Genomic DNA, 18,377 nt, shown 5'->3' with positions numbered 1-18,377 from the left:
CACGGTCTGTGAGTTTGAGCCCTGCATCGGGTTCTGTGCTGACAGCTCAGAGCCTGGAGCCGGCTTCAGATTCTGTGTCTCCCTCTCTCTCTCTCTTCTCTCTCAAAAATAAATAAAAATAAACCTCTATCATCTGAAGTAACTTTTCAAAGAGCGCAACAATAGGAAGCACTGCGAACAGAGCAAAAACAAAAGCTCCCCACAGTTTATCAGAGAGTTAGAAAACAATCATGTATTACAGAAAACAGCACTGAGTGTGTGGAATTGGAAGGCTGCTGGAGTCCAGACAAAAGAGGACCGTACATCCGAGGTGGTGCCCAGAAGGAGAGAGGCTGGCTCTGATGCCAAGTCTCTGGAGATCACCAGGGCCAGTGACAAGCTATCCTGGCCCCAAAAGGTCAGAAAGGCTAAGCTCTCCTGCCCATTAAGTAGAAGGGATGACAACCTACCAGGACAGACTGCAAACAAAAAAGTTAAAGGATGAATGGAAGTAACAAGGGGCCTTTGTATACCAAGCAGAACTTCCCAAACATCTCTGGGTCATATATTTTAAAAGATCCAAGAAAAGCGGCCTACCTGGGTAAGCCCACCCAGACATGAGTATGTGCCTACAAATGTGTATGTTCTTAGGAGGGACGAATCTTTGAATCGAATGTTTCTATTGCTAAGATGTCATCTGTCACCAAATAAGACACCAATATAATTAAGAGTTTTAAAAAAAAACTAATAAAAATTAAATGCACATACTGATCGCAAATTATAATCATAATACGTAAACTTTGGAAGAAAAAAAAGTCTCAGAAATGAAGAAAAATAGTAAATCTTGAAATTGTGTCTGCTTTGGGACCAATCCTGAACTTTCCTCTTTGGAATTTTGCAAGGTAAAAATACCAGTTGTTTAACTCAAGTCATATTACTAAGAAAATGAATATGGCGTAACTTATATGTGAAGATTCAAAAACCATACTTTCACTGATTTATAAAAATGTGTTATTTCCCTCTGCACTTTACTGTTCAAAAGTCCCACTGAAATTCTTATTGTCTCCAAGCAAGAGGAATTGGAAAGAAAAAAAAAATCCAAGCAATGGTATTTCTTCATAAAACTCAGTACACTTGGGCTTTCTAAACTTATACAGACTACTGCATATCCTGCCTCAGGAGACCCTTAAAGATATAAAAATTGTTTTCCTTATTGGATTTCAGATATTAAACCTACTCTTCACTGGCGTTGATCCTATAACTTCTCTCACCAGACCCACACCGCGTGTGAGTTTTGCAGGTGACCAAAAGTTGCTGGCAGGTAAAGCCAATTTACCTCAAGTAGAAAAGATCCCTTTTCTTGGAGAATCAGTTATGATTCTGTCACTCTAGGATCTTTGGGTCTTTTGTTTTTCACCCACTTCTCCATTTCAGTTCTCACAGCATTTCACAGCAGGAGACTGATTTACTGATGTCTCTTGTCTCCTTCCCCCTTTTCTTCCTTTCTGTTCAGGGAAAACTCCTTTGGTTATCTGTAGAATTCTTTACTTCTTCTGCTCAGTAGTAGTATTATTCTTATGTTTCCCTTCTTTTTAGTTCAAAATTGTGAACTCTATTTTTAAAGTTTTATTATAAAACGTTCATATTATTAAAAACAAGACACAACCACTTTTGGTACTTGAACATTTCTTCCTCAGTCTCTTGACTCCTCCAAGTCTTTTCCTATATAGCTAGAATCACAGAATAAGTAAAATTTTAATAATTTTGCATGCTAATTTTTCATTATTACTTTTTTTAGAAAGTTTCTATATTGCTCTGAATTTTCATCGCCATAATTTTATTGGCTGATTAATATTGCATTATGTGGATGAATTTTAATTTACAGATTTTCCTCTCTTTGGTTCCATCCTCATCAGAAATATACGAGAGTGTATCTTTGAACACTGCTAGTGTCAGCATCTTGCTTCCCTCCCTTTTTCACTGAGCTGCCTCCTCTCTGTCTCCAGAAAGCAACCATCATGTCTACTGTTGCTACTGCTTCCTGTGTCTGACATCCCTCTCTTCTCACATGACATGATCCATTCCAGGAGGAAGAGGTAGCCCTGCCTGATACGGCCACCCTTTAAAGGAAGGCTCTGGCTAAACCCAGTGAGAGTGATTGCTGGCATTAAGGAAAGCTGCAGATAGGCGCTGGAAGTAAATTGGAACCCAGGTTAGAAATGCCCTGTGGTTTGTAAAGTCTACATTTCTAAAGCTACAGGGAGCAAGATTTTAATGTTTTAGAGGCTTCATTAAAGGAAAGTGAAAGGGGACTTAGCCTATTTAATGAGAAATGAAATAAGAGAGGGGTGTGTTCTGGAAAAGAGGGAAGACAACGGAATTAGAATTCTTACGTTGCATTTTTTAAGTCTCTGATGATACGATCTTAGATTCCAAGTTCCTCTGCTGTAAATGGGAGGACTGGAATAGAAAAATCTTGAAGATCTCCTCTATATGCCATGGCCAGAGTGCAGTCAAGTGAAGTGCTCCTCAAAACTTACTCTTGGTCTGAGGGCCACTTGGCTTTAATGATGTTTTATGCATTTTAGGAGAAGCTCTCAAAGACATGTATATAGATCATCCTCATCAGAACACTGGCATGTAAAAGTGATTAATTCTTTGGAGAAAGCTATGTAAAGCAGTAAATTCTCATGCATATGGAACCAAGACTTTTTTAGATCTACTGATAGGGGCTAGAGCAAGCATGGCAGGCCCAGCTTGGGGCCAGAAAAGCTGTTATTTTCCTTTCAATTTCTCTGTTGACATTCTCACATCTTCTGCTATATTTTCCTTTGCATGCAGCCTAAAGCGCAGCAGGATTTTAAAGAAAAGGAACGGTACTTGTGGTAGGAAGGAGGGAGTGGGTCTAGAGAAAAGGGAAGAGGCACATTTTCTGGCTTTAACTTCCGAGACATAAAAATCGACTTGTTCTTCCTTCCTCCCACTTTCGAAGGTAGATGCTAGTGTGGGGACACAGTTAGGATTATACACTAACCAGATGATAAGCTAGGAAAAAAACCGTTGTCAAGTATTTTGGATTCCTGAAGTCTTCAGAAGGGGAAGGCTAATTTTGTTCCCAGAGTGATGACCACTCACCGACACAAAATGCCGGCCAAATAGTACACTGGGTTGGCAGCTGCCTTATCCCCCAAGAGAGGTAGTGGGGAAGAAGGGTGGATCAAAAGAAACTGCACAGTCCTGCTTCATTAGGACAACGGGTGAGATTGGAACATGTGTAAAAAGGTTTCACTTAACTCACATTTTTAAGATTGCTTCACATTAAAAGGTTAAACTTTACATTATCCTTTTTGAATGTGATAAAATTGCTCACATTTCCTATTGCCCAAATTGAAACTAAAAGCAAGGCTTCAAAATAAATTATAAAAGAAAAAGAAAGATTACAATGTAGGTCACTGCAACTCAACACTTAATAAAAGTTAAGGATTTAATCTCTGAGCCAGAAATGGTTAAGTTATAACTCGAATCTGAAGAGTATTTTTCATAAATATTATTTCCTACTCTTCCCATTTTTGACTCACTACTTGCAATGACCTTGAGATTCAAAATATGCTTTCTCTCTAGTAAAATGTTTTACCAAAACTCACAAAACCTATGCCTCATACACAGAAACCAACAACAAACTATGTGAATTCTACATTCGGTACTGTGCCAAACCTCACTTACAGATCATTACAGACACAATTAAAAAAGCAGGGTGCTGCTGCTGCCATTAATAGATAATCTGTGCTATTTTAAAAATGCCAATCTACAGGGGCTCCTGGGTGGCTCAGTCAGTTAAGTGTCTGACTTTGGTTCAGGTCATGATCTCACAGTTTGTGGGTTCAAGCCCCGCGTCGGGCTCTGTGCTGACAACTCAAGAGCATGAAGCCTGTTTCAGATTCTGTGTCTCCCTCTCTCTCTGCCCCTCCCCACCCCTCACGCTCTGTCTCTCTCAAAAACAAACAAACATTAAAAAAATAATAAAAAAATAAATAAAAATGCCAATCTACAAATAGTGGACCTATGTCATACAGCAGAGTGACACTGGGTACAGGCTTTGGTGCCAGGGACAGAGATTTGAGTTCTGGCTCTGCCATCCCCTGGCCCTGTGGCCTTAAGCCACTCCTCTAACCTCTCTGTGCCTCCATGAACTCACTTCCAAAATGGACAGATTAAAAGTATGTATCACATATTTTATGTGAGGTTTAAAAAGGATGACACATATAAAGTCTTAGCAAAATGCTGAGAACACAGAAGCCTTCAAAAATGCCAGTTAATCATTCATTCAATTAATTCAATAAATGGTTACTGAACACCTACTTTGTGCCAGGCACTGTTCTAGTTACTGGGGAAAAAGCAATGAACGAAATAGACAAAAATTCTTCCCCTGATGGAATTTACATTCTAGCAGAAAATATCTCACAACTGAATAGTGCTTACAATTTATTATTATTATAGCTAAACCAGTGGGTTTTAATGCCACCCAGGGTACATTTAGTGAAGTCTGGAAACATTTTTGGTTATCACAAATTGGGGAGAAGAGGTTGCTATCAGCATTTGGTAGTTACAGACCAGGGATGCCGATATACCAATGCATAGGACAGTTCCTTATTATGAACTACCTGGCCCAAAATGTCAACAGTGCAGAGGTTGAGAAACCCTGTTTTATTTATTTATTTTTTCAATATATGAAGTTTATTGTCAAATTGGTTTCCATACAACACCCAGTGCTCATCCCAAAAGGTGCCCTCCTCAATACCCATCACCCACCCTCCCCTCCCTCCCACCCCCCATCAACCCTCAGTTTGTTCTCAGTTTTTAAGAGTCTCTTATGCTTTGGCTCTCTTCCACTCTAACCTCTTTTTTTTTTCCTTCCCCTCCCCCATGGGGAGAAACCCTGTTTTAAAAGTTATAAATGGGCTCAGTTCATTCTTAACAATACACTATGAGGTAGGGAATTATAGATGTGGTTATTTTGTTATAGTAACTAATAGTACTTATATTTTATAGAATGGGTTATATAATATTTATAGTAATATTTACATAGTAAAGTTTTACAATATTTGTAAATATTTGTAAGTTATATAAAATTTACATATAGACACTTTAAAAGATACTTCAGTTGTGTGTATGTATATTTAGATTCAGATGTTGGATTTTACAAAATTGATTCAGAGTTTATTTTATAACCAATGGCTGTACCCTTGTGCCATCTAGATTTTAAATGATTCATATCTCCTGATTCTCACTCACATGCTTAAGAAGGTGATCTTTTGTGCCACATTTGCACTGATTCAGAAAACAGAAAAAGGGAACAGTGTGGTTACTAGAAACACCAGACCACAAGCCTAGAGATATAAGACCATTTTACTGGCTGTGACATGTCTGGGCAAGTCACTTAGCCTCTCTGGGCACCTGAGGTTCACCATCACCAAAACATGGGGCAATAATATCATTTGGATCATATGTGAAGGCGCTATGGAAATCACAATGAGCATTACCTCCACCCACTGAACATGCACTGAGTGCTTTCTCTTCTTTGCACACTGACTCATTCAATCTTCATCACAGTCTATGAGGCAGACATGCTGATCACTACAAGTTGAAGATAAGGAAACATGGGCACAGAAAAGGTGGTAGCTCCCTTGAGGTTACACGGTCAAGAAGTAGCTGGATTCCCACCCAGGCATTCTGGCTCCAGAGCCCATCCTCTTAACCAGCAAGAGCCTCTCTGGCTGAGCTACTGTGTCACGTATTCAGGCCACAGTCTGACATGAGCAGTCTCAGCTGGCCACAGTCCATACTCCTCTGGATTTCTAAAAGTCTCTCTGCTCTCCATCCTGCCATTTTACTCACCAGTCCTGACTAGCAGCCTATTGGTTCATTTATCAAAGCAAAGAAGGATGAAGTCTCATTTGATTTCTTTTTCAAATTACTTTATTTCTTTTAATTAGGCAACATGTGTACATAACACATGCATTAAACAGAATACAAAATTCAAAGCCATGGAAGAGAATACAATGACACTAATTCTGCTTCCTATCCTTGTCTCTCAGCTACCCAATCCTTTCTACTGAGACAACATGACCAGTTTCTTGTTTCTTGGATACTATTCCAGAAATGTTCAATACAATATATATTCTTTTTCTGAAACGGATATACCACTAGTAGTAGACAAAACATCTATTTTGCAAACTGATTTTTTTCACTAAACAGTATTTTGGAGATCAATCCATATAGAGCTTCCTTTATTCTTATTAATGTCTGAAGAGTATCTGTAATTTATTTAATCAATCTTGACCACATGAATAATGTATTTCTGATGGTCAACAATGTTATAATAACTATTTTATGAATTTATCATGTCTTACTTGCAAAAATATACTTAGGATAAATTCCTAAAAGTGGAGTTATTGAGTCAAATGTTTACCATTTTACTGAAATAGCGAAATTCCTCTCCATAGGGGCTGTATCACCTTATTTCCACCTCAAATGCATAAGATCACCACTGAATTTTACTTTATTTCTGTATGATCAAACAATATACCATAAACATTTTTTATTTTTGACATTTGTAAAAAATATCTTAAATTTGCGTTTCTCTTATGCTTAGACTGAGACTCTTTTCAGGTGTTTCAAGTACCAATTGTATTTCTTTTAAGTGTTCTGTTCATCTTCTTGTTCTGTTCAATATCATTTTTTATAGGAACTTTCTTTTTCTTATGAAATTGTAGGAGCTTTTTATGAAGAAATAAACCCTTTGTCTATAAGTCGCAAGTACTTTTTCCCAGCTTATTTATTATTTGCCTTTGAAGCAATATTTGATTTGTAAATAGTGTTGACTTCCTCAATTCTTTTCTTTAATAGCTTCTGAGTTTTATACTTAGAAAGGTCTTCTCCACTTGAAGAGTATTAAAGAAATATCCATGTTTTCCTTTCGTACTTCTATGGTTATATTTCCAAGTTTAAAACTTTGAAAGACTACAATTTATTTGGGTGGAGATTATGAGTTTGGATTCAACTTTCTTGTTTCCCAGATTGCTTCCCAGTTGTCACAATAATTTCTGTTGAATAATTTATCCTTTTACCACTGATCTGGAATGCCAAATTTACTATATACAAAAATCTCATGTTAATTTTTTTCTTGACTTTCTGTTGATCTTACAATCAGTAAACAAACAGACCATTTTAATGACTATAGCTATAGCATATGCTTTATTATTTGGTAGAGCTAGTTGCCCTTAATATTTATCTTTTTCAGAATTTTGTTGCTTGTTGTTTAAGAACTTAGAATCACCAATTGGTAATTTAGTTAGGACTGTGTTACATGCATAAATTAATTCAGGGAAAACTGATACCTTTAGCACACTGGACCTTCCCATTCATGGACACTGTACACTTTTGTGTTTGGTTCAAGTCTTTTACCATCCCCACCACCCATCCTACCCCCCTTTTGGCAGGTTCATGTGATATTTCAAAGTTTTTTTTGTTTTTGTTTTTTGTTTAAATACAGGTCTTCCTTTATTACATTTATTCTTAGATTAGAAATGTATTCATATCTGATTAGTGTTATCACATATAGGGCTTATTTCTAAACAGACATTGTAATAAAAACTGTTAGTTATGGTTTTATATAAAAAGTCATTCATTTTTGCGTTGGTTTTGGTTATGTTCCCAGGTTTTGAAACCTTCGCAAACTCAGGGTTGAAAACTTCACTAGGACTACAGCCACATAACATACTTTTTTTTAACTGCTGCTAAGAAAGAAATACTAAAATGTTTTAGCATGAGTATAGAACTTGTTAAGATTTTTAGAAATCTTTGCTCCATGTTAGCTTCATCTTAAATTTTGGGAGTATACAGAGCTTCCATCTTAACAATTTTTATTTAACTAAAAACACAAGACTTACCTCCTAAATTCATTCCAGCTTGAAGACATTTCTGAAGTCTGCAGGCAGGACAATTCTTTCGTCGAATCTTATCAATGATACAGTCATTTCTTCCAGCACATAAATAGTTGTGTTGCCCTGAATAAAAAAAAAAAATGGTTAAAACAAAGACTACTACACTAATATAAAGTACTAATATGTATAATCAGAATATGAAACTTCATCTTTCCTGCCTTGAAATTTCTTTTAAAAAATAGATGAGAAATATGATTTACAGATAATATAGGCATAACACTTTAACCTAACACAGACATAACAGAGTCACTTTAAAATAACATAACATAATAGACTTTATATTACAGATAAGATTAATACTACATTTATTTCCAACTCTCATATACGTACAGCCACGTTCCCTCTCTCTGAAATTTTTGATAGCTACACAAGCCCTCACAGGCAATGGTGCAACTTGCATTCAGATATCACAGCAGCAGCAAAGTGAATTATTCGAAGGCCCTCTTGCAGTTGTTTAAGCTATGCCTGCCCACCATTTACACGTGTGATTTCAGTGGGAAGACTTTTAAATTATACAACTGCAAATGTTTAACTATTTCATACTGTGGACCAAACTGTAACTTCAAACATTCGGATGTGGGAATATGCTTAGCGAGAGGCATCTGCTGGCAAAATGTAAAACTGTAGCCTAGTTCTATTATTCATTTATTAATTTCAAAAATAAGTACCAGGCACTATTAGAAACACTGAGGAGAGGGGTGCTTGGCTGGCTCAGTCAGAAGATCATGCAACTCTTGAGTTTGTGAGTTTGAGTCCCATCTTGGGTGTAGAGATTACTTAAATAAATAAACTTAAAAAAACAAACAAACAAACACTGAGGATATAGCAATGAGAAAGGCACTCAGAAGTCCCTGCTATCATTAACTTTCATTCAATTGGGAGGAGACAGTCAACAGACAAGGTAATTAGGTAAAATATACAAATGTTGGACAGTTAAGTGCTAGGGGGACATGAAGAGAAGGGGCATATAACATGGTGGAGATGTGGGAGGATATTGATATTTTAAAAAGAGTAGGGAAGACCTCACTCAACGATGCTTTAAATAAAAGTCTGAAGGAAATAAAGGCGCTGTATGGATATCTTGGGGAGAAAATACACTAGGCAGAGGGAAAAGTGAAAGAGGGAAGGGTAGGGTTGGGGAGGATACTTGGCATGTTTAAGGTACAGCCAAGTGTGAAAGAGTAGAAAGCATGAGTAGAAAGTAAGAGGTAAGGAAAAAGAGCTAATGGGAGTCAGACATATGAGGCCATAGTAAAGATCATATTTAAGACTTGGACTTTTTTACTCTGAGTGTAACAGAAAGGTTCGAGCAGAGAAATGACTTGATGTGCTTTACACTTAGCAGGATCACTCTGGCTGCTATGCTGACAACTGACTCAACAGATGCAAGGAGATCCGGGGTAGGAGGCTACCACCACAATCCAGGGGAGAGATGATGGTGGTTCTGGTCAGTGTGGTAGCAGTGACAGTGGTGAGAAGTGGTCAGAATCTAGATGCATCTTAGAGGCAGAACTGTTAGCATCTGCTCATAGACCAGAGAGAAACAGGAGTTAGAGACATTAAGATTCTTGGACTGAACCCTTAGGAAAAATGGAACTGCCATTTAAGGGCATGTGGTTTATGTGAAACTTCCCCAGTTCAGTTTTGGATGTGTTAAGTTTGAGATGCCTGAGAGGGATCTAAGTGGATATGTCAAGTTGGCCATTAGATGCACAGGTCTGTGTCAGGGAGAGGTCTGGGCTGGAGATGTAGTCAGCTTGTGGTCATTATTTTAAGCCATGAGACTGGATGAGATCATACAGAGAGTGAGCACAGACTGAAAAGTGAAGAGGTCCGAGGACTGAGTCATGGGTCATTGAAAACATGCAGATAAAGGAAAGAAGGGGTTTCACTGATTTCTGTAAAGCAGTGAACAAGCTCTAAAGCACTCCCTTCAGACTAGGACTCTCCTGCTCCCTTGGTTGAGACTAAGTAAATTACAGTAAATACTCAATAAAAATAATATGTGTTGCTTAATGTAATTAAAATAATTTAATCTAGAGCACATTCTCGGTAACATTATGGTAAATCTTAGTAATAACAACAATAAACAGTACTAGAATAGGGAAATCTATCAAAGTAAAGAAATGGAAATCTACCATTATAATAATCTAATGGCTTTTTTAAAAAATGAAGACTCTTAGGGAGTGTAAGTAGGTATAGATAATTACACAAAGGCAATCAATACCCATTGGTAAAGACAATACCTGATTCATATAACATTTTGTGATGCCATACATTATTAGGTAACTGGTTACCACTTTTAAAATAAAAGTTTAAGGCCCTATTATAGCACTATCTTATTTAAGCCCTGTAACAACCCTACGGTACAGAAGGAAATTACTATTATTGCTATTTACTCAAAATAAAAAATTCATGCTAGTGCTGGGAAAGTGGCTTCCCCAAATGGTGAAATTGGAAGAATTCAGGAAAGCTGACAGTATCCGTGTGCCTTAAGGCCAGAAGCCTTTTTTAAACATCAACTTGCAATATAATTTACTGGTGGTCCAACAGGATGCTAAAAGTACTCTTTGGAACCAATAAGCAAAGTAACATTATTTAAATGAGGAGTATTCTACTTTATCAGCCACTATTTTCACTGGAAACCAGCACCATGTAGTTGTGTTGCCTTTTGCATGGTGTGAACTTGAACACAAAACCACAGATTTTATCTGTAACTCCTATTGAACAAACTTTAAAGTCCAAAGAGAAAACTAAATGTAATTTTAATTGTTTTCTTCAATGTTTATTTATTTCTGAGAGAGAGAGAGAGAGAGAACAAGAGCAACTGGGAGACAGAAGATCTGAAGCAGGTTCTAAGCTGTGAGCACAGAGCCCGATTGAAGGGCTCGAACTCATGAACCGTGAGATCATGACCTGAGCCAAAGTCAGTTGCTTAAATGATTGAGCCATCCAGGTGCCCCCTAATTGGTTTTAATTCAGCAAGTATTCATTGGGAACCCACTATGTGTGGAAGGCTGCCAAAATTTTGCATAAGGAGTTGGGGTAATCTAAGGTTCTTTCCGTTTCTGTGAATGTGCAATAAACTGTGACTAAGTCTCTGAGATTGTAGGCATACGAAAATGCGTAAGAAATGACCACCACTGACTTACGTACACACTAGAAGACTTTGTTCTTTGGATGTTCAAAAACAGAAACTTCCAAAAGCTGGGATATTTCTTTTTTTTAAGTTTACTTATTTATTTTGAGAGAAATAGGGAGAGAGAGAGAAAGAGAGAGAGAAGGCATGCGGGAGGAAGGGGCAGAGAGAATCTCAAGCAGGCTCTGTGCTGAGCTGGGATATTTCTATAAGAATTCAAAAAAAGTGAACACACCTTAAAAATACATGTTACATTAATAGCTGCAGGATAATTTCCTTCCTGCAGTAATATTTGAAATTGTGTATTTGGTTTCTACCAACAGTGTGGTCACTGCCACCAATTCATCTTCCAAAAATAGGATGAGAGCAATGTAAGGGACTGCTGCAGGAATGTCTTAAGGGTTTTCAGATAATTCCCTGCCATTTATATTTTTAGTTGTGCAAACATTAAAGATTTAAACTGTAGCTACACAAATATGTAATGTGTGTCCCATCCCTGAATCTATATTAAAACATAAAAGTAGTAACAACAACAACAACAACAAAACCCACAATGAAAACAACAGAATGCATCTAGAAGATTTACAAAACTTTTAATCATGTCCTATTTAAACACTGTGTTCTCCTAGTGTTAAGAGCACTAATCCTCAGCAAGTCACGTCCCAGGCTCTTTCAGGTAAATGGTTTTCTACTATGATGCTATGATAGGGCAGACAACCAGAGTTCTGGGGACCAGACAGTGGAGGCTTTGGATGATAAGCTAAGGGACTCAAATTTTATTCGGCAGGTTATAGGATATCAACGAAGAATCTTGCTTACAATATGTCAAGTCCAGAGCTGTGTTTTAGAAACATTAATCTGAAGGTGATATACTAGATAGACACAACAGAAGTAGGGGACACTATTAACAGTCCACTTGAAAGTTCTCAGACATGGCCTCCAAGCAAATTAGTAGCTGTATCTTTGTCAGACTATAAAGGAACAGGAATAATCCTGCAGTTAAGAAAAAAAATCAAAGATTTCTCATTGAAATGACATGTCCATTATGGAGAGAATTCCAGTTCTGGTAGTGGCAGAAGAGCTTGAATCAGATGAACCTCCTACAAATAACACTTATAAACTGTCCACGAAAGGAGAGAAAGAAAGATTTAAAGGCAATGGAGAGCAACCAAAAGCAGGCAGAAACTGGAAGAAAATGGATTCTTGAAAAAAAGAGTATCACCATAAACAATATTCACCTCTGAATGGCTTTTTCCTTGAGAGCCTGTGTTCTACTCAGTGCAGGGTAGATAGAAACTAAGCAAAATCCTCAGTCTTAATGGCTTGAGAAGGCAGAGAACAGATTTGGGGACTGCCAGAGCAGCCAGCCGTTGAAAGAAGTCATTCTGGAAAGACGAGTGTCATGGAGGGGTGTGGGGGTAGAGGGAGAGAAAATGTACATATGAACTCTCCTCAAATTTTTGGCTGATCCCTAAACTGAACACGAAACTCCAAAGCGTCAAGGGGTGAAAGAATTTAAAGTTGAAAGGGCTGAGCAGATGATTTCAGCTTCTGCCCACCACAAAAAGTCTGAATCCCACCAAATCAGGACTCACTAAATAACTCAGGCTCTCCATTGAAATACCAGAAGCTCCCTGCCTTAAGAGGAAATACTGTATTCCAGGACTGAGGCATTTACCCTACAGTTAAAGGCACAACCAAAATAGACCTATCCTAAAAAAGTTTTTTTTTTTCTTTTGAGAGAGAGAGAAAAGAAGAAGAAGAAGAAAAAAAAAAAAACAGCAGGGAGGGGCAGGGAGAGAGCAGGACAGAAGATCTAAAGCAGACTTTGTGCTGACAGCAGAGAGCCCGATGCAGGGCTCAAAGTCAGATGCTCAAATAACTGAGCCACCCAGGCACATCACCCTAAACAAGTTTAAAGCAAAGGCTCTACAAGTTTAAGGTGATGGGTAATTTAATTGACTACTAGAAGAAAACTCAATACTCTTCAGAGAAATATAACAGGATCTGGATTTTCCAGAAAGTCTAGAATACAATATTTAAAAACAGAAAAATATGAACCAAAGTCAATAGAAAAATTAGTCCATAGAAACAGACCCAGAGGTTGGAATTAACAAATAAGGATTTAAAAACTGATATGTCAGATTGTATAAGAAAATATCATTAACAGGAGTTAAGAATTGTGGACTATCAGAAGAGGTTAGGAAACTATAAAACAAATAAAAACAAACGGATATTCAAGAACTTAAAAATATAGTATATAAAATAAAATATTTATTGGTTAAAATTAATAACATATTGGGCATTAAACAAAAATGGGTTATTAAAATTAAAGAAATATAAATCATCCCAACTAAAGCATAAAGAGAAAAGATTAAAGGATAAATGAAAAGGCACCAATACCTTGTAGGACAGCATTAAGCAATTTAATATGTGTGCAGTTGGAATCCCAGAAAGAGAGAGAAAATGGGTCAGAAAACTATATGAAAATTTACAAATCTAGAAAGCTTAGCAAATGCCCCCTTTAAAACATAAATACAAACAAAAGCACTATGGCACAATACAGTTAGGTTGCTGAAAAACAAATATAAAAATAATTATAAGCAGCCAGAGCCAAAACAAATTACATTACATAAAAAGAAACAAGGAAAAGAGTAATACATGATTTCGTATCAAAGCAATTGAGGACACAAGACAACATCTCTTTAAAGACCATCAACTCAGAATAACCAATGAAAACATTTCTCAAAATGAAGGTGAAATAAAGACATTGTTGTATAAATTAAAGCTAAGGGAGTTTGTTGCTAGTAGGATTACATTATAAGGTATGAAAAAAAAAAGTTCTTTTCGCTGAAAGAAAATGATACCAGATAGAAATTGGGATGCATCAAAAAGAAAAACAAGAACTGGAAATTATGGATGATATAAACTGTAAAAGAAAATTCTTTCTAAAAATTCTTTAAAAGTCAAATGATTGTTTAAAGAAAAAATAATAAAAATGTATTACGGGATTTATAAAATATGTATGAGAGAAATACCTGAGAACATAGCACAAATAAGGAGGGATATAAATGAAATTCTACTGCTGTTAAGTTTCTTACATTATCCTTAAAATGGTATACCTGAAATTGATTCAAGGTAGACAATGATAAATTAAGAGTACATGCTGTAATTCCTGGGTAAGCAACGTTAACATCACATAAGAACTTATCAGAAGTTTAAATTTAAATTCACAGGCTCACTTCAGACTTACTAACTCAGAAACTCTGGAACAGAACCTAGAAATCTGTGTTTTATATAACACTTCAGGTGATTCTAATTCATATTAATGTCTGCAAGACTGCCATGAAGCAGTCACTAGAATAACAACACTAAGAAGTATGGCTCAAAAGATGGCAGAGATATATAATGGCATACTATAAAGTATTTAACCCAAAAAGTAAAGGAAAAACAAAGGAACAAATAACAGAGGGAACAAAAGGGAAACAAACACCAAGATAACAGATATAAATCTAATATAGCAAATAATTACATTAAATGTAAATGGTCTATACACTTTGATTAGAAGTCAAAGATGGTGGACTGGATTAAAAGAAGACTGAGGTATGTGTTAAGATGCATTTTCAATATATAGGCACAGGCAGTTTGAAGGTTAAAAGATGAGAAAATACATGCAATGTAAAATGTTAACATAAGAAAGCTGATGTAGCTATATTAAAATCAAACAAAGTAGACTTTAAGACAAAGAATGTCAACAAAGAAACAAAGTCATTTCATGATGATTAAATGGACAGATAACAATCCTAAATATAAAATGCACCTAAGAGCAGAGTTGCAAAATAAATCAAGCAAAAATTGACATAACTAAAAAAGGAGAAAAGATAAATCCAAAATCACAGTTGGAGATTTAAGAACCCATCTCTCAGTAACAATTTCTCAGAACCACTATGTAGAGAAACAGTAACAATATAGAAGATTTGAACAATATTATCAAACACCTGACCTGATTAACATTTAGTCACACAATTACACAGAACATGTGTCCTTTTCAAGTGCTCATAGAATATTTGGTGAGATTGAGCATATTCTGAGCTATAAAAGTGTCAACTTCTAAAAGGATTAAAATCATGCATAGTATGTTTTCTGACCACAAAGGAACTAAATTAGAAATCAATAACAAAATATCTAAAAAAGCCCCACATATGTGAAAATTAAGCAACACCCATCTAAATAATTTATGGGACAAAAAAAGGGATCAAAATGGAAATTACTGAGTATTTCAAACTGAATGATAATGAAAATTCAACATATCAAAATTTGTTGGATACAGTTATAGTACTTACAAAAGAATTTTTAGCTTTATATCCTCATATTAGAAAACAAATATTTAAAATTGATGATCTAGAATTCTACCTTAAGATGCTAGAATAAAAACTAAACCCAGAGCAAAATAGAATGAATGCAATATAGTATAGAAATCAATGGCAAGGACAAGCAATAGAAAAAAAATCAGCAAAGAGAAAAGTTGGTTTTATTTTAAAGAACTATTTTTCTGGATCTTTAAATCATATCCCGTTTACTTTAAGCTTCTATTTCCCTCCATGTTATGGAAATGTACCTTTTTTTGTAAAGATATTAATGAATTAGTCAAAAGCAGATAGGCTGGATATTCTGTTCCATGTCTTCTCACTTTGGAAGGAGTCATCATAGTGAATATTGTGAGTCTTATGCTATAGAGGATGTGGAATATGACTTAGGAAATATAATGCTCCAGCCCAGAAAGGGCAACTCACTATTCATTGCTCAGATTTAGTACAATGATAGCACTCAACCACAAAGGAGGCATGAAATGGAATCCTACCTTGTGCCCAGAAGGCAAAGAGATGGAAACAGATGGGGAACATAACTGAGGACTACCTCCATGAAGGGGAAACCAGAACATAAAATTCAGCCTCTGTATTAGTTCTTCTCTGAAGTGTTAGATTTACATTATTTTTTATGGGACAAATTAACTTTAATAATGTTGAGGGCCCTTTCCATAAATAGCTGAACTTTTCAAAATGTTAATGAGAAGATACTAGTGTGTACTACATTTCCTTTTAGAAGAAAAGCAGCATCTATGGACTATTTTAATAAATAATGTATTCCAGTGACCACCCCCAAGTCCAAACACCCACAGCCTATTTTGTCAATGGCACTATACTCATATGCACATGTACTCAAAAATTTTTATTAAAAAAAAAAAAAAAGGAAATGAAATCAATTAAAACTTACATGGGAAGTGCAAATGTCCTACCATTTTCAAATAGATTACTTTTCCTCATAAAAATTTTGAGAGCTAGTCTTGCTTGGTAGCAAGCACTGTAACGGATTCTCCGAAGAAAAGAAGGTACGTTTCCACAACATGGAGGGAAATAGAAGGTTCAAGTAAATGGGATAGGATTTGAAGATTCAGAAAAATAGTTCTTTAAAATAAAACTTTTTTTTTTTCAACGTTTATTTATTTTTGGGACAGAGACAGACAGAGCATGAACGGCAGAGGGGCAGAGAGAAAGAGGGAGACTCAGAATCGGAAACAGGCTCCAGGCTCTGAGCCATCAGCCCAGAGCCCGACGCGGGGCTCGAACTCACGGACCGCGAGATCGTGACCTGGCTGAAGTCGGACGCTTAACCGACTGCGCCACCCAGGCGCCCCTAAAATAAAACTTTTGTACAAAATTTCTGAGCATCCATCTATGGCATTCTACTAGGCTCTGTGAAGAAATAGCCTACCAGCTAATGTAGAAAGTAGAGATACAGCACAAACAGCATACTACCTGGCCCATCGTTGCTACTGAATAAAAGGATCAATGAACGAACGCAATCATTCTGATAAACTAAGTCATGTACAACATACAGAATGTACACGTTCATATAGTGTGTTGTATATGCAGACAAACCCACAGTAATGAATGTTCACAGAAGGCCTTATTGGCTCCTAGGTAATTGGCTTACAAAAGACAGATGCATATAAATCTTTTCTGCCTTATCTCCAGCATCATACCTTTCAGACTCTCCTACACACACACACACACACACACACACACACACACCCCAATTGAGAAAAAGAGCTCTGAGGATTTCCAAGGAAGCAGCAGAGACTTCTGTGAAAGGCAAAACTTAAACCAGGGTCAGAATCCCACAGGGGATGAGTGTGCCTTTTTGGTGTCCTAGGTCCTAAGTAATTCTCCCCCCAGGAGACCCGCTTTATGCGCCACTGAAATTCCTTAGGTTGCCTGTAACTGCAGCCATTACAGAGCCATCTGCATCTGAAAGCATCTTGTTTTAAGAATGAAAATCTGTTCAGTAGGGCTCAGGGAACTTTAGTCACTCATCCATCTGTGTGTACTAGTTCAACGTACCTCCTGCCTGAGGAAGTGGCAGCTTTTTGGAGAAAAGGCAGTAATTCTAGCAAACAGAAAGCTGCCAAGGTTACAGTAAATCTGAAGGGGGTACCAGGAAGTTTAGTTAGTACATATGTAATATAAATTCACGGGTTTACAGAGTAACCAGAAATACAAAAATCAAAGGGAAAATGCCTATGGACTTTAAAAAACAAAGTTTGAGTTCAAAAATTAAAAAAATCAAAAGTGTCATTTTCCCCTGTTGTTTTCAACTATGGTATTGCTTTTAACTATAGAATAATTCAGTAAGTACCTAAAACTTAATGTCATTATTTTAAAAGTTAACGAACTCAAAAAAAATTGTCATGTAAAATTTTCAATTACTTTGAAATCAAAAACCAAGTTTTTGTTGTACTTGGGCTGGTCCCAAATGAGAAAATACAGATTGGGTGACATATGGGTCTTGCCTTAAAGCATCAATAATGCTAGAAAGGAAAGAGTGGAAACATGGAAGGCGGGGTGGGGGAAGGAGACACAGTGGGAAGGGCACAGCTTTGTATCCAGACACACCTGGCTTCCAACCCTACCTCAGTCAACAGGGAACTGTGAGATTCTTGGCCACTTTGCTTAACCTGTTCTGAGCTTCAGTTTCCTGATCCATGATGTGAACACAGGAACACCTGCTTTGTAGGCTGTCAGATGGATTCAATTAATATACACAAAACAAGAAGCACAAAGCCAGGCCGAAGGTAAAAACCAAAAAAACAAAAAACAAACACAAATGGTGATAGTGATGGTACCCATCATTTTTTTGGTTAGCTTGGTCATAAATAAATAAATAAATAAATAAATAAATAAATAAATAAATAAATA

General features: G+C 36.6%; 1 protein-coding gene across 2 annotated transcripts in view; it reads right to left on the bottom strand.

The window, feature by feature from the left end:
* Window positions 1–18,377, bottom strand: part of NR3C2 (nuclear receptor subfamily 3 group C member 2) — a 356,521-nt gene that overhangs the window by 95,338 nt on the left and 242,806 nt on the right. For both annotated transcript variants that reach the window (XM_040472694.1, XM_040472701.1), the window contains exon 4: window positions 7,929–8,045. In XM_040472694.1, the coding sequence (XP_040328628.1) occupies window positions 7,929–8,045 (117 nt within the window). The remainder of the gene's footprint in view (window positions 1–7,928; window positions 8,046–18,377) is intronic.

The sequence above is a fragment of the Herpailurus yagouaroundi genome, unplaced genomic scaffold (assembly GCF_014898765.1).
Source record: "Herpailurus yagouaroundi ecotype Mexico unplaced genomic scaffold, PumYag 28, whole genome shotgun sequence".
NCBI classification, from domain to species: Eukaryota; Metazoa; Chordata; class Mammalia; order Carnivora; family Felidae; genus Herpailurus; species Herpailurus yagouaroundi.
Note: the sequence above shows the minus strand (reverse complement) of the source record. Positions and strands in the feature narration are given on the sequence as shown.